Genomic DNA, 17,416 nt, shown 5'->3' with positions numbered 1-17,416 from the left:
GCCCTCCTTGGTTGCTAAGAGACCATAGCAGAGATGCTTAAGCCAGTGCAGCACCAGTCTTTGAACATGGCCCCTCGCTCCTTGCAGTTTCTACCTTGGGAATTGGAATTATTTTCCTTTAAAGGATCCCTAGAGCTCCTGAGCTGTTGTAAGAAAAGAAAAAAAAACAAAAAAAAAGAAAGATAAAAAAGAAAAAAGAAAATGCAGCTCCCTATGGCTCAATATAAATAATTTATGGCCATTCAGTCTCATTCTCCTAGTTTTTCCTTATTAGTCCAATATCTATCTGCCTACTTATATATCTGTTTATCTATCTATCATCTGAAAACTTTTCAAATTATGGAATATAACCTAGTTAAAAATTTATATTTTATACACAAAAGTACATAAAATATAAATATGAGCATAATAACTAATACAAAGCAAACACCCATATAATTACCATCCAACTCAAGAATTGGAATATTACTGGCATCCCAGAAACATCCCCACAACCCACAGGCTCCTTCCCCAAACTGCCTCCCTGCCCTGAAGGTAAACGCTACCCCCCCACCCTTTTAATGGTAATGACTTGCCTGCTTGTCTCTCTCCGACCTCTTAATGCTTAATGTCGTTGGAGGGCTCCAGGGCTCAGATTTGGGGGATCCCATCCAGGCTCCTCGCCTTAACTACTTCTATGTGCTGCCCATTCTAGAATGTATATCAGTAGCCTGGCCCTCTCCAAAACTCATCAGACTCCTGGGTACAACTCACCACTGGGTATCCAAGTGACACCTCAACTGGGTTGTGTCCCAAACTATGCCCCTGATCATCTCCCCAAATCTGCCCATGTCTCTTTTCCTTTTAACCCCCAAATTCACTCCAAGTCCTGTTGTCTGCCTTCTCTGGATCTCCAGAAACTGATCACTCTTCACCTCCTCTACTTGTCACCTCTCATTTAGATGATTGAAATAGCCCAGCTGATCACTTTGCTTCTACCTTGGCCCCAACAGGCAATTTTTGAGCCCACAGGCCAAGTAATGCTTTTAAAATATCATTCAGATCCTGTCACTCCTCTGTTCAGCATCTTGCAGTGGCTTCCCGTCACCTCGAGGGTGAAAGCCAAAGTTCTTACAACAGCCCAGGAGCTGAGGCACACAGAGGTTATTTGGCAGAGACTTAAATATCTATACTCCCTTTCTCAAATTAACAGGAACCATCCTTTTTAGGTGGTAGAACACTACCTGGCGAAAATACTACATTTCCCACCTTCCTTTGCAGATAAGCACAGCCACACAACTAAGTTCTGGCCAATGAGATGAAAGCAGAAGTTTGCAAGGCATTTCCTTTGGAAGTCTCCTTAAAAGGAAAGGAGAGTGTCCTTCTTCATTTTCTCCATTCTGCAGCTTGGGATCTGGATGTGAAGGCTGGAGCTCTAGCAACCATTTTGGATCATAGAGATGAGGGCCACACTCTAGGAATGGTGGAGGAGACAACCTGAAGGAAGCAACCTAGGCTGCTCACCTCCAAACTGCTTTTAAATGTGAGAGAAATACACTTCGATTTTGTTTAAGCAAAGACTTGGGGGGTGTCTGTTAGTGGTAGCTGTATTGGGTCATTGCTGATACAAGTAAACTATTCAAAGTCAAATAGCTCAGAAATGGCTGAGTCAGAATAAACCTGGTGGTTTAAGTCTGGAGCCTGGGGTCTTTACCTCTCTGCCCCCCTCTGGTGAGCACTTGAGAAACATGAGATGATATCATTACCATCATCATTACATAGTAGCAGAGAAGGCTCCTTCTTAGGTTACCATATGTTAATTGGTCATAAAATCAATTTAGTGTGTCATAACTACCATTAAAAAAAAAGAAATCTAGTAGAATGAAACAGAAAATACTAGGGTGAAAACTCTAAGACATTGATGAAAGAAACTGAAAATGACACAAATAAATGGAAAGATATTCCATGGTCATGAATTGAAGAATTAATATTGTTAAAATTTCCATACTACCCAAAGCAATCTACAGATTCAATGCAATCCCTATCAAAATTCCAATGGAATTTTTCACAGAAACAGGACAATCCTAAAATTTGTGTGGAACCACAACAAACCCCCAATAGCCAAAGCAATCTTGAGAAAGAATAACAAAGCTGGAGTCATCATGTTCCCTAATTTCAAACCACAAAGCTATAGGAATCAAAACAGTATGGTACTGGCATAAAAACAGACCCTCTGCCCACCAACCCCATGCCTCTCTGACCTTGTCTCCCCTTTGATCTCTCTGCTCCAGTCCCACTGCTGTTCCTCAAATGCCCCAGGCCTGCTCCTACCCCAGGGCCTTTGCACAGGTTTCCTTGTGCTAGAACTGTCTTTCCCTGGGTCTCCTTGCCTTCTTTTAGACTTTGCTCCAATGCCATCTTCTCTGGGAGAACTTTCTTGACTGTAATATTTTCACTTCCATCCCCCACCCCTCTGGCATTTCCAATTCACCTTCTCCATGTTTTATTTCTACATTTAGCCTTTAAACCTTGGAGCATACTGTGGTACATTATTCATTTGTTTTCTTCTCCACTGGAATGTAAGCTCCACAGCAGCAGAGCTTGCTTTTTTATTTTCCTTGTTTTTTTCCACTGCTATTTCAATACCTTTGTTTAATAAATATTTGTGGAATGAATGGCTGGATTTCTCTGAGGCCAGAGAGTCCTGAGAGCAGGCACAAAGCTGGCCCTGCTGCCCTGCATGGCTCCCCAACCCAGCATTCTCTCTCACCGTCAGTTTCTGACTTCTCTCCTTTTGGAAAATCAGAAGTTCATACCTCTCTCAGTTTTCACATTTTTACAAACACATTCACTTGTTCCCTACGAAGTCAGGGAAAGTTCTGTCAGTTTAGTTGAGGAGCAGAGAGAGTAGAGAGAGTACAGATGCTATTCAGGGATTGGCTGTATTGCGGTAACTGCAGATTTTTTTTTTTTTCAGAGTCTGTTTGTCAGGGGTTGCTTCATAAAGAATTTGTCTGGTCTTTGTCCCTGGTTCTGAACAGGAAGCCTCTAAACCCTTGGAATCTCCCCAGTGACAGGAGTGTCTTTGTTGTTTATAGTCGGTCCCTCGGCCACACCTGAGTTTATGCTAATAAAGTGACTCATGGTTTGCCCCTGGCTAGTTTCAGGATGGGGGCTGGCCATGCCAGAAAGACCAGTTATGTGATTAGAAGATTGGGGTTTGGGGCTACATGATATCAGTCTGACTTCCCAACCTCTGGAGAAAGGGGCTGGAGATTGAGTCCAATTACGTAGCCAATGATTCAACCAATCATGCTGATATAATGAAACCCCGATAAAAACTCTGGACACCAAGACTTGGTGGCACTTCCTGGTTAGTGATGCACATCTAGTTGCCTGGAGGGTGGCGTGTCCTGAGGACAGGAAAACTGCTTGTTTAGGACCTTCCCAGACATTGCCTTATATGTTTCTTCATTTGGCTGGTCCTGACTTGTATCCTTTATAATAAAACTGTAATTGTTAAGTATTGTGCTTTCCTTAGTTCTTTGAGTCATTCCAGAGAATTATTGAACCTGAGGGTATTGTGAGAAGCCCAGAATTTGTAGCCAGTTGGTCAGAAATGCAAGGGCCTGGGGACTTCAGAACTTGCAGCTGGTGTTTGAAGTGACGGTAGTCTTGTGAGGGGGACTGTGCCCTCAACCTGTGAAGTGTGGCCTAATTCCGGGGAGGTAGAATCAGAATTGCATTGCAGGAACTTCTCTGGCGGTCCAGTGGTTAGGACTCCACACTTCCACTGCAGGGGGCACGGGTTCGATCCCTGGTCGGGTAACTAAGATACCGCATACCAAGTGGCGTGGCCAAAAACGAAAACAAAACAAATTGTTATTTTCTTTAATTAAAAAGAATTTTTAAAAAAAGAATTGAATTGCAAGGGGGAAACTCTATAGTCATCAGTGCTCTTTTAATTGCAAGTGGAAATGGCAAGCTCATCAACTTGAGCTCTCTTAGGCACAAAAGGAAGCATCATGGCTCATGAAATGGGGGGAGTCCAAGGGTAGAGTGAATTGAAGCCCGGATGGATCCAGGGACCCAGATGGTCAGGCAGGGCTCCTTCTCACTGAGGCTTTTCTCTACAGCCTTAGTGGGGAGCCTGGCCCTGCCGACTCCTTTGGACTTCTGGCCTCCAGAACACTGAGGCCAACAAACAAATGTCTGTTGTTTTAAGCTACCCAAATGTGTGGTAATTTCCTATGGCAGCCACAGGAAACCCATCTACCTGCGATTCCAATGTGTGGGTTTGAAGGGAATTTCTCCCTACCTGCCACTCACGCCTCACCACCCCAGCTTAGGACCCACGTGTGAGAGTGAGGGGTGAGTCTGCCCTGCTAGACCTCAGCTCTCCAGGCCTCAGGCCACCCTCTGCTCTGGCGAGCGGGCAGTGGAGACGCCCAGAGGTGGGGCCCGGGAGGCACAGGTGTGTCCTCCAGGGAGCACCTCTGGTTTCCCACTAACAGTGGACTTAGGTCTCTCTCACTTTGTACAGTTCACATGACATTTCTGGACTTACACTGATAAAATGACTCCTTTTAGCTTGTGATTCTGTTGCAAAGGATACATTGCTTCTTCAGACGGGCAGTTCAGGTCCTGAGAGAGCAAAAAGAGAGAGAGAGAGCGAGAGAGAGCGAGAGAGAGCGAGAGAGAGAGAGAGAGAGATGAGGGTTAGAGCATCCACCAGGTGGCGACATCTCTTTCCACAGCGGGACAGCAGGTGGACTTCAGCTCCTGCTGGGGCGGGGGGGGGGGGGGTATGCCCCAGACCTGCCAGTGGGGCCCCTGATCGAGCTCTCAGGGGAAGCTATCGAGATAGGATGACCGAGGCTGCGCCTGGAAACTTATATCCAAGAAAAATGATGAGTCTGATACTTGACTGGTGAATATTATATGGAGAGAGAGGGTGATAAGAAAGAAGTCTAGACTGCCACGCAGGGTTCTGGTCTGAGTTACCAGGTAGTGCTCAGAGGAAGGAGGTCTGGGGGAGGATGCTATGGGGCATCTAAGTAGCAGCTGCTAGGACGCGGAAATGATGGTAACTCTCGAGCGGAAGATACTGTTCTCCATAGTGGCTGCACCAACTTACATTCCCACCAACAGTGTAGGAGGGTCCCCTTTTCTCCACACCCTCTCCAGCATTTATTATTTGTAGACTTTTTGATGATGGCCATTCTGACAGGTGTGAGGTGATACTTCATTGTAGTTTTGATTTGCATTTGTCTAATAATTAGCGATATTGAGCATCTTTTCATGTGCCTCTTGGCCATCTGTATGTCTTCTTTGGAAAAATGTCTATTTAGGTCTTCTGCCCGTTATTGATTTTTTTAACTTTTTATTTTATATTGGAGTATTGTTGCTTAAAATGATGTGTTAGTTTCAGGTGCATAGCAAAGTGATTCAGTTATACATATGTATGTATCTATTCTTTTTCAAATTCTTTTCCCATTTAGGTTGTTACAGAATATTGAGCAGAGTTCCCTGTGCTATACAGTAGGTCCCTGTTGGTTATCCATTTTAAATATAGCAGTGTGTGCATGTCAATCCCAAACTCCCTAACTATCCCTCCCCTCCACCCTTCCCCCTGGTAACCATTGTTTGATTGGGTTGTTTGTGTTTTTTTTGATATTGAGCCACATGAGCTGTTTGTAAATTTGGGGGATTAATCAGTCTCATCGTTTGCAAATATTTTCTCCCATTCTGTGGGTTGTCTTCTAGTTTTGTTTATGGTTTCCTTTGCTGTGCAAAAGTTTTTGAGTTTAATTAGGTACCATTTGTTTATTTTTGTTTTAATTTCCATTACTCTAGGAGATGGATCGAAAAAGATATTGCTGCAATTTATGTCAAAGAGTGTTCTGCCTATGTTTTCCTCTAAGAGTTTTTATAGTATCCGGTTTTACATTTAGGTCTTTAATCCATCTTGATTTTATTTTTGTGTATGGTGTTAAAGAATGTTCTAATTTCATTTTTTTAACATGTAGCTGTCCAGTTTTCCCAGCACCATTTATTGGAGAGACAGTCTTTCCTCCATTGTATAGTCTTGCCTCACAAGGAGACCAGTTTTATCTGCTGTCCTCCTTTCGTAGCCCATCTGTGTCCCCCATCACATCCATTTCAATGTATAATAGTCGAAACATGCACACCCTCGTAAGACATATAGTGTTGTGGGCCTCCCATTTCCGTAAATGGCGTTATGCTACCAATCTCGTATCTTTCTTCAGTATTCAGCACTGTCTTTAAGATCCATCCACCCTGCTGTACTTACCTCGAGTTGTTTCTAACGCTGCACAGTGCTCACAGCACACACCTGCCACCTTGTACTTAAATAACACTGCTGAGAGCGTCCTCCTGGAGTTCCCTCATGGACCCAGGTAGAAATGTCTCTGGGGAACGCTGGGTCTTGGACGTGTGCACAGCTAACTTTAAAGTGCTGCCACCTTGCTTCCCAGAGCGCCTGAAGTAGTTTCCACCACTACCAGCAATACTGAAGCGACTGTCCCCACGTCACTGCCGACACTTGAAGTTTGTCAATTCCAGGGGCGCAAGGTAGCAGCTCTTTATTTCCATTTGCACATCTCTGGCTCCTTCAGTTTCTTCCTTCTTGTTAGTCATTCAGGCTCACCCTTCTGTAGATCACCCATAAACCATTTTTCTTTTTTTTTTTTTGGCTGTACCACTTGGCTTGCGGGATCTTAGTTCCCTGACCAGGGATTGATTGAACCTGGGGCCCCGGCAGTGAAAGAGCTGAGTCCTAACCACTGGGCCGCCAGGGAACTCCCCCCATAGCCCATTTTTCTTTTGGATTTCCTTTTTCTTGCTGATTTACAAGAAACCTTGCATAACATATATTAATCCCTTTTCAATTTTAGTCACTGCAAATACCGTCTTGGTTTGCCACCTGTTAGCTTTGACTGTGATGGCTGTTAACAGAAATTGTTACTTTTGATGCAGCTAAATCCATCCTTCCCCTCTCCTTGCATTTGGTGCTTTTGGGGCTGGGGTTTAAAAGGTGACTAACTTTAGGACAATTTAGAAGGAAATTCTGAAGCTATGCTTAGAATAAAATCATATACAGAGATTATTTCCTCCAAGCTGGGCTTGGAGAAAATCCCCATCTTGTTTTGCCTCTACACATCAATACCTAATTTGGGGGGTTCTTTTTCCTTTTTTTCCCCCAGACTAAATGGTTAAGAAGTACAGAAACCACTTGAAGTAAATTTGGTTCTCCTAAGTTTTTCTACATAAAGCTTTAAAATGCTTCACTCCCTTAACAAACTTTACGGTGAGAGGGAAGAGAGAGAGAGGCCTGGGATTCCACCTCACCCTTCACACCACACTGCACGTGGTTTTAAATCTGCACAAAGCTCTGCCATGTGGAAAGAAGAAAGAAGATTGAGAATAAAAGATTTGTAAAATATGTGTTTCCCAAACCCTCGGGACCTAAAGAGTTAGTGACTTGACAAAGCAACTAGCTTTTTTTTTATTACACTACAGATATTTATGAAACACTGGGCGCTATGTGGTGTTTTCTTTGTTGGATTAGTTATAAATGTCGTGATCCATGTTCAAAGGGATTCAGGGATGGAACAGACAGACCGATGGACAACAGGGCCACAGAAGGTTGAAGAGGATTTTAAAATTTAATTTGAACGTTATGGAGAACGGTCAGGAGCTTCCAGAAAATTCTGTTTCGCTGCCATGACCCAAATAAAGAACTTTACAAGGCTGGGTGGAGCCCATTGAACGTTGAAGTGACTCAATCTTTTTGAATCTAAAATCTAGGTAATAAATCAAGCTTGTGCCAGGTGGAGAAGATGGACTTTTAGGAGGAGAAAGTGCTTGAGTCTGGTTCCTGGAGTTTAAGTCATGTGCAATCACAGGCAAGAAGAGGATGATTAATCCTTCCAAAATGGCCCACTTCAAACTCTGATTGTCAGGAAAAGGGTGGAAGGTGGTATCAAAATTATCAATTATAAACCTGGGAAGACAGCGAGAAGATCCAGCCTGGGACTTTTACAGAAATAATACAGTGAAAGAGTACGTCCCACACTGGGAATTAGGAATGCACTCTGTCTTCTGGTGACCTGGCCACAGAGCAACTTTTCCCCCTTCTCCTTTTTTCAGGAGAAAAAAAAAAAAATCTCCTTTTCCCTCCCTCGAGTTGAGTTTCTGTGTTTATACAAGAAGCCCGTCTTCTGTGCTCATCACCACCACGTTCTGTGAGAAGCTTTCAGCAGTTTTCTCAGGGTGGAAATCTTAAGGCCGGCCTTTCTTGTTTGGGCTTCTTGTTTGGGTCTCTGACACACAACGGGGCTGTTGACAGAACTGGTTAAGTGGCCGTGAAGTCTGGAGCCCAGATGCAATCCACCTGCCAAACAGGATCAAGGGTGATGGCGGAGATGGAAGGCCAAGCAAGCTCTTCGGCCTCAATGGAAGTGTTAACAGAAAGCAGGAGGGGGAGCTAAGCTTGCTGAGGACAAAGGAAAACGCAACAGATCAATCAACTCTCCTTTGTTAAGAGGCAGCAGATCACAGGCTGAGGCCATCAGGCTCCCAGACGAGACGGGGCTGGGAGGACCCTTCGGGGTGTAGCGTTTCCTCGGGTGGGACGCGCAGCTCCAGGCAAATCCCCAACCTGCACGTTGGGCTTTGTAAAGGGTGCTCCTGTGTCTTTGATGACTTTCCATGAGAAGTCAGTCTGTCTCGGCCAGAGACGACGTTCACTTCCCTGCTCCCAGGCCAGTGAGAGCACCGCAAACCCCTCTGTGCAAACTATTAGCATTTCGGGATCTCAGGAAAAAAAAAAAAAAAAAAGATCCACTTGTGCATTCCAGACTCATGGCGCAAATGGAAACAGATGAAAAACAAACCAAAACCCAGAACTGCTGCCTTGCGGATCTGTTAACAGGGGCAACCACTGAAAGCAGGTACTTAACTTCTTCTCTAAGAAATGGAATAAAATGTAGACATCTTTAGATGCCTTTGGTATATTTTAATGTATTTACCCTTAGACACAGAGGCCTATATATTTATTGCATTGCCTCAAAAATTATTTAAGCAGGTTTTCTTTTAACATTATTATTCTTTCCTTCCCGTGGTCACAGGCTGGGGCTCCGCGCTCCTGCGCTCACCACACACCCACATTCCCATTTGGTTCTGCCTCCCCCGAACCTCCCCTGCTTTTATTTTTGTTGTTCTTAACAGCCAGTCCCCTTCGCTTTCCATCTGTCTCTATCATCTATTTTCAGGTTATGGCTCAGGCCCTTCCTCCTGCAGGAAAAGCTCTATTTATATATTCTCAAATAGCTGAAGAAGAGGGGCAGCGTCTAACAGTTGCTAGCAACACAAACAACGGGATTCACGTTTCTCTAGAAATAAGCCAACGGCTTTAAGCTTAGATCTAATTGCAAAACTGGCAGCAATGATTTTACTATTTATAAGACAAAATACATAAGGTTGGATAATTTCTTTTCTTTTCCTTGTACGTATATATATAGTTAACGGGTACTTTAAAATGATAACCTTATAAACAATAGTCTCAGAATGCCCTTTATTGTTGATGAAGGGGTTGCTATTACACCATGGTATATATTTCTCCTTGTGAGATACTTGGTTTCCCTGCTGCAGGACGCCTGGACCCCTCCTTCCGCCCCACACACAGCAGAGTTTCACTACACACACGCCAGATACAGCAAAGGCATGGAGTGCGCAGACTCAGACAATTTATTTGACTGAATGTAGATTCAAGTTCAACTAAGCATTCTAACAGGTAACACGATTCAAACATCAGAGAAAAATCTCTTTAAATCCCAAGAAAGCGAGCTCACACAGAGTCTGTGGGCCACCGAATGAATTTTTTATTCTCGACACTCATCCGTGTGGAGTGTGGCAATGTGAGGTTGCCAAATATAGAAAGTGATAGACACCACAACCATCTCCCGAAGACAATTATTCTTTGAATGGAAAACATCATTTAAATAAAAAACATTTAAAGATGCTCCCTTAGTTTGTATAATTCCTAAACGCAAAATATAATCTCAGTAACAGAACAAAGAATTCTCCTTGGTCACATCATTCATTACGCAAGGGGAAAATCAATAAAAATCATAAAAAACAAAACCCTGAAATAGAAATAAATAACTAAATAATTTACTCCTAGGTAGTTTTGCTGCATTGCACGTTACCACACAAAATTCTAAAGCTGATTTTTATTAAAAGCTTGGAAAACACATTTGCCTGTTGGAGTTTCTTGCTAAGTGGTGCATGCTTCTCAGAAGGAAAAGTATCCTATGTAGGCCTGAGTTTCAAATTTAAACACTGGTTAATCTAGAGCTTGCCTTCCTGGGTGCACAGCTGTGATAATGGGAGAGCAAGCGTCTCCCCAGCCCCTGAGGTGGGGAGTGCTGCAGAAAGCCGGCAGTTTAGGGTGAAAATGGGCAGAAACCACCGGTACAGATCAGTCTGTTTGTACTTTTAAATGGATTGTAAAATCTTCGAGAACGTCCTCTGGAGGTTCAGAAAGGAGCAGCACAGATCTGACGATGGAACAGAAGCGTTTACTGGAGGAGTCTTGCCACCAAGAATTAACACAGAACACTGTTCTTTGCGAGGCTTTTAGCAAGTTCCCACCAGTCCAATTTCTCTTGCTTTCTGTTGCTAAAAGTGTTCAGAGTTTACCACCTTCTTGGCCAGCCCTTAATTGATATTCTTTGGTTCCTGAGCTAAGCCCCTCTGGTGCTTGCCTCTCACCCCAGCCTGCGCCTGCATCGCTGAGAGAAAGTTCCTGGCCGTCTTCTCGGCCCTGGTGCAGGGCGGGGAGAAGCTACTGAGCCCTCCTCAGGACTGCAGACATCTCAGCACAACACTGGGAGCCCTCCTGAACAGCATGTTTTAAACTTGGGCGGGGGGAAGGAGAAGTATGTTACCTGGTTTATTAGAAAATCGATCTTGGAAAGAATCTAGAGGAAAAGATAAGCGAAATTCTGGTGCATAAACAGCTATTTTGAGATTGAAGTTTGGTCACTTCTCTTGCCCCTCTTTTCATGCTCACGGGCGGTAACTACCTTCCTGAATGAAGAGGACGGGGCTGTATATCTGTTCTTGAACGGGACTCTCCATGCAGGGTCAGCAGATGTCTTCTGTAAAGGGACACCTAGTAAATATTTGAGGCTCTACAGGCCACATGCAGTCTCTGTTGTGTATCCGTCACTTTTTTTTCTTTAATGGCCCTTTAAAAATTGAAAAACCATTCTTAGCTTGAGTGTCTCCTAGATTTTCCCTGTGGGCAAGTTTGCCAGGCCTGCTCCGGGAGTTCTTTGGCAGGGGACATGGCACCGAACTGTGCAAAGTACAAGGCCACTGGGCCTTGGAACCCTAATTTGGGGACTTCTTTTGGAGAGTGAGTTAGGTCCTTGCAGATGGATGCTCCGGCTTGGATCCTCCATGCTGGTCTGTACTGTGCTCCCCAAATGGTACAGAGCTGGACCAGGTTAGCATTCTTTATTTAAAAAGTGGCTATTTATCGTAGGAGGTCTTAATTTAGGCCTATTTAGATCTGTGCCTATGCTAGCTTATCCTTGCCTTGATTTGAAAGGCCAAATCACATATTCTAGGCATTGGAAAATTTTCATTCTGCAGGTTAGGGCCTTACTACTCCAAATGGCTGGCGGTAGAAAAGCTAACATGTAAACTTACTTCTTCTTCACCACTAATGCCACCCACAGTCCACAGGGCAAACCTCCTTTAAGAAGTCAAGGAGAAGCACGCCAGCTCACTATGCCCCTGGGGTACCCATGACACAGCTCGTGTGTGGCTGCGTCTTGAAAAGGAACAGTGTTTACCAGGGACCAAGCATTTAAATAGCTGGAGACCAGCATTTCAGAAGCTGGATTTTTCGAGAGACATCTGTCTCCATCTTCTCTGAAACAAGTCTCTCTACACATCAGATGCTATACCACCATACAGCTCCTCTTTCTTTATATTTGAGAGGCAAACTTTCTACCAATAATTTTTCCGTTGTTAGAATATTCACTTTGAAGAGCAGAATCACAGGATTTGCATTTCTTTCATAAATTTGTAATTTTAAGTCATCAATATACTGTATGCCACGTTTTTAAGTAATAGACGAAATGAAAATCTAAAAATTTTTTCTAAATTAAATAAGGGCTTCAGAACCTGAATTCTTTCTCTCATCACTGATTTTTTAAAAAAGTAGCTGATGATTCTCGAAATATACGTTTGTTACCAACTAGACAAATTTAGCTGTTCTGGAGTTAAGAAACAGCTTGTGTGTGCGCACACACACACACACAAAGAACATCGCCTAAAAAACTATGTATGAGAATTCCCAAAGCTTCTAAACTAAACGAATAGGTGAAAAACCACTAATCTCATACATGCCAATCCAGCTGTCCTTTTTAGGTTTTTGTGTAAAATGTCAAACTTGTTTTCTTCAAAATGTGAGTTGATTTCCTGTGTTCAGTTCTTCCCTTCATTTGGATTTACAGTGGCCCTGCCAGCACCGCCTCAACCGCGACCGTCAAGCTAGGTCTCTGAAATACGAGGGCAGGGGGATACCAGCTTGAAGATGGAAGAAACCGGAGCACGATTAAACAAGCACAAACGAACTACTGAGAAATAAGGATGTGCCTGTTGACAAGCACCAGCTCCAGTTCTAACAACACCGAAACCAGTGAACTATGAATTTTCCAACTCAAAAACGTAGTGTTCTAAGGCCGCTGAAAGATGGCATGAAGAAAGTAACGACCTGTGGTCAGAAGAAGTAACGGTAACGGGGAATGATTTTTCTAAATGAAATGAAACAGTGCATTCTGAAGTGTGTGCTTTTAAAAGTGAAAGCCCTGCACTCCCTCCCTCTCTCCCATCAGTGGTTTTCATACACACACACGCACACGCACTCTCACCCTCACACACACACAGCACTCTGGTCATCATTTCACATTTTTCATGTCTCTTCACTGTCAATTTTAAAAACTGTTACCTCCTGGTGCCTATACCTCTCTATTTTGGATATAAACAGTTTTGATTTTCTAAACCTGCAAAGAAAACAAACAGCAACAGCCCTGAACAATAAATAAAACTAAACATCTCCCTCTTTAGGTTAGCGCTTTCAAGACAGAGAGAAAAAGGGGATGATCAGTCCAGTTGGTATGTGTTCTGGTTCTGTGAAAGCGTCACCCCTCGGTCCCACCTCCCCTGACAGAGAACAGCCTGCCGTTTCCCTCCAATATTAAAGTGCATCTGTTTAAAATCAAATATACCTTAGAGAACAACCAAAAATCTTAGTAATTTTTGGCAGATATCCTATGCAGCAAAAATGAAGTGATGTTCCCTTTTCCCTATTCCGCAACTTAAAGCTGGACACAGAACGGCTAAATGCAATGCTTCTAGGACAGCAGAGTTTACAAACAGTGGATTTTGGTTTTGTTTCAAGGAACAAAAAGGGAAAGGAAAAACAAAACAAATGAGAATGAAGAGGAGAAACCCTGAGGCAAAAATGGCTTTTCCTTTAGAGTCTTTCTGGGGCTCGAACTCCGGTTCATAAAGTACCAGCGATCTTCTGGGACGGAAGGCCATCCTCCAGCCAGACGGCGGTGGCCGAGCCACTGCGCGGGGCCCGCCGGTGGATGCGCCGCAGCCGCAGCAGGTAGAGGAGGATGGCGAGCAGGACCACCAGGAAGCAGCCCGAGAACAGGTAGTGGTTGTACACAAAGGAGAAGCCCCGCCAGTGCGCGTGGCTGGCCCGGAAGGTCTCCTGCTGGATGTCTCTGCCCACACGGGAACAAGAGCAAACGTGAGAACTAGGCAGGCGGGAAGTGTGATGTAATGATGCGCAGGGTCGGGTGGGAGGGACTCAGCTCTGCAGACAGAAGCTGTAACCTCAGTCTCCCAGACTCAGTTTCCCCTCCTCTAAAATGTAGGATAATGTGGCCCAGCAGAGGGTGGTTGTAAGTATGAACATGATAACGTGTGAAAGGGTATTCTTAAGTCTGTAGCTGTTACCAGCATTATAATTTGGGTAACAAAAATCAGAGAAAGTGAGCACTGTGAGTGTTTCACTAATACACAGAAGCTAATGTGGAATCAAAGCACATGTTCATCATCAGTAACACCCACTACTCACAAGTTTTGCAGTTAACCCAGCTAAATGTGCTGCTGGGAGATGCTTAATTAAATGAAGGGAAAAAACAAAAACAAAAACAGCTAATACCTCATTTGTTAGTGAACCAGGGTTCTTATGGGGGGGTCAGCTGACAGCTAAGTCTGTGAACTTGAGTGGGAAAAAAGGCGCATCCTTATGTTACCAATCTCTGGTTGTAATGCAGTATTTTCACTGAACATGAATGCAGACAAAAAAACTATTGCTACTATAGTATCAGCAGAACTAGTGACTCTGCTCCTAGTGAAACTCACAGATCTTTTACATCACATTGTGGTGTTTTGCAGATGCCTCAAAATATCATCAACAGGCATCATTACACTGAACTTACAGGAAGTACGAATTCTGCTGCCAGGTCTTGCTATTTAAGGTGCTAATAAAGAAGAACGTTTATCACTATATCACAAATTTGTCTTCTGTAATATTTTGATAAATGTACTGCAATACAATGGTTTCCTCTATAACCTATGTGTTTATATTATGCATTAAAAACAAGATTTTGAGAAGGGGTCCAAGGCCATAAGGGTTAAGGGCCCTGGAATGGACCCTTCTGTGCAGGGGCTAGGGAACAGGCAGCTGAGAATAAGCACTTCTGTGACGCCTCTGCTGGGATGGTGGGCTGGGAAGGGAGGAGGCTCTGGTGGGGAGACCAAGTCAGACCTCCCCGACTCTCCCATTCCGCCCACGGCCAGCGCTAACAGCGCCCCAAACACCCACCCCCACCGCCCACCATGCCTCGGATGCAGGGAAGCATCTTCTGTTGGATTCTCGTTACCAAATGCCCAGCCATACCTTAAGGGTAAAAAGCGGGTCCTGTAGAGGATTGCTCCAAGGGTCCACTGAACCTCCTTGTCGTAAACTTGCAAAGCTGTCTTTAAATTTTTGTAGTTGACGGGAAATGAGAAGCCCCTGTGGAACACCTCAAACATCCAGGCGGATTTGAAGCACTGATACCTACAAATAGCACAAACGTGTGAGTGGGACTGAGTCACTGGGTGGGTCCAAATGCACGTTCGCGGAGTCGGCCTTGCCCTCTGTGAACAATGGGGGTGCACAGGCTTCATGAGGCCTGCGCTCCAAGGGCGAAACCATCCGTACGCATCTCCAGCTGATGTGCTTGCTTTACGCCCTCTGTCCCACACCATTCACCTGTTAAAATCAATTTGCTCATGAAGCTTGGCCTCCGTGTCATTTAATACGTGGCTGCGGGAGATTTTTCCCCTCAGGCCTTCCATCACTTACTCAATTCAGTTCTGAATAAATACTGAGCAAGTTCCACCTTCTCCGGACCTCAGTTTCTTTATTATAAAATGACAAGATAGGCGGGTCCTTTTCAGCTCTGATAATCTATGATTCTAAATATTTATCAGAGGGTTGCTTTTTGCAAAGCACTGGGCTAAGCAAGTAATAAGACATCATAATAAATAATGAGATAGTCAATGTGCTTAAATGACTTATAATGAAAGAGGATTTTTAAAAAGCTACAAACAACTATAAAGACAGAATATGATAAACGCCGCAAGAGGGACATAATGAGTGCTCTGGAGACTCGCAGAGAGGGATGGAGCCTAGCTAAGTGGACAGAGAAAGACTCGGAAGGGACAGCATCTGACCTCTGATGTCTGGGCAGGACATCAACGAGGAGAGGATGCACAGCGGAATTCCAGGTGGAAGGAAGAGCAAAACTGAGCCCAAAACTGCAAGATACGTTTGAGCACGAGTATTTGCCGTCCATCTGAAAGGAGCCTGGAGGAGATGAGGAGGAGTAGGGACTGATGAGGACGAAAAGGTAGACTGGGGCCATGGTATGGCCAAGACTGGACCCACACTTTCTTCAACACACCCTGGGCTCAGCTGTCTACGACTTACTTGAGCCTGTGGAGGTCGGCGTGAGAAGCATACAGTCCTCGGTCAAAGCGTTCCCGCAAGATCGACCACTTTGTTGCGCAATAATCCTGAAAGAAATTTCACCCCAAATAAATCACTAGGAAAGGTTTATTAAATTTTTTTCATTTTAAAAGTTTTTACCAAATTCATGTTCATAACAAACATATCCTTCCAATTAGGAGACACAAGCTTGCGTCTGTGTCCCATGAGGACGAGACACACAAACACTCTGTGAATGCTTACTGATGAGCTGAGACAATGCTTGTTCTTTGTCTTAAAATTCAGCCAAAGTTATCGTTAAAGAGAATCTCACTGCCCACAACCGACCTCTTCAAAGCTGCTAAGTTTCTCCCCGCCCGTGACTGCATGTGACAGGCACAGACTTTTGGAAAAGTGAAGCGGTCCTTCAGCCAGTTCAGACTGAAAACCTATGTCTGTGGCTATATGGTGCAAGGTTCTGGGAACACAAAGATGATTACGAAAGGCTTTGTCTTTAAGAGAAGGGAAAGAGGTGCCACCTTTTCCTGAAGTTATTTGTAATGTTTATATTAACAGCTAACACTTACTGAACCCTGTGTTGGCACCTTTTCTAAATGTAATGCTTCAAACAACTCCTTGACATAGCTGCTATTCCAACCTCTATTTAAAGGATGAAGAAATTGAGGCTCACAGAGGCAGTGAAACTCACAACAGGGGATACAGAGCATGGCACTCAGCCTGGGGTGAGAGGGTGGGGATGCATGTCAGGCAGAGGAAACACGACGGACGAAGACAAGATGGGAGGGAGTACAGATGGGAGGGAAACGAATAGATGCCTGATACGATTAGAGTATCAAGTGCTAGGTGGGGAGATGAGGCTACAGGGTGGGAAGGACACACTAAGGTGTTTGAAATTCATCCTGGAAGCAAGAGAAAGCCACTGAAGACTTGCAGTAGGAGAGCAGGTGGCTGCACTTGGGTTTCAGACAGGACACCTGGGAGTGGTGCGGAGGATGAACTCCAGAAGGGGGGCCAGACGCAGGAGGACCACTGGGAGGCTCCTGCATAGTGCAGGCGACAGGGAGAGGCCAGCACTGTGGCAGAGAGGGTAGGACAGAAAGTAGGGAGGGCAGGGCTCTGGGAAAATTCATGACATACAATAACATGCTTGATGACTGCTATTATGGGGTGTACAGCGAGGGATGGATGAGTGACAGGGAGAAGTCTGTAACTCCTGGGTTTGGGGGAGGTTTAGTGATGCCATGACCGAGACAACATAGCAGAACAGAACGGGGAGAAAGCGCAGTTGTCTGGAGTCGTGAAATCTAGCAGGCGCTGGGCAGG

General features: G+C 44.5%; 1 protein-coding gene across 7 annotated transcripts in view; it reads right to left on the bottom strand.

Annotated features, from left to right (window-relative positions):
* Nucleotides 1-9,562: 9,562 nt before the first annotated feature.
* Nucleotides 9,563-17,416, bottom strand: part of ENTPD4 (ectonucleoside triphosphate diphosphohydrolase 4) — a 41,515-nt gene continuing 33,661 nt past the window's right edge. For all 7 annotated transcript variants that reach the window (XM_036854926.1, XM_036854924.1, XM_036854925.1 and 4 more), the window contains 3 exons: nucleotides 16,076-16,161; nucleotides 14,999-15,160; nucleotides 9,563-13,814 (listed from right to left, as the gene is read on the bottom strand). In XM_036854926.1, the coding sequence (XP_036710821.1) occupies nucleotides 13,586-13,814; nucleotides 14,999-15,160; nucleotides 16,076-16,161 (477 nt within the window). In that variant the 3' untranslated portion in view covers nucleotides 9,563-13,585. The remainder of the gene's footprint in view (nucleotides 13,815-14,998; nucleotides 15,161-16,075; nucleotides 16,162-17,416) is intronic.

Source organism: Balaenoptera musculus, chromosome 6 (assembly GCF_009873245.2).
Source record: "Balaenoptera musculus isolate JJ_BM4_2016_0621 chromosome 6, mBalMus1.pri.v3, whole genome shotgun sequence".
NCBI classification, from domain to species: domain Eukaryota; kingdom Metazoa; phylum Chordata; class Mammalia; order Artiodactyla; family Balaenopteridae; genus Balaenoptera; species Balaenoptera musculus.
The sequence above is the reverse complement of the archived record's forward strand: the minus strand, read 5'-3'. Positions and strand labels throughout refer to the sequence as shown.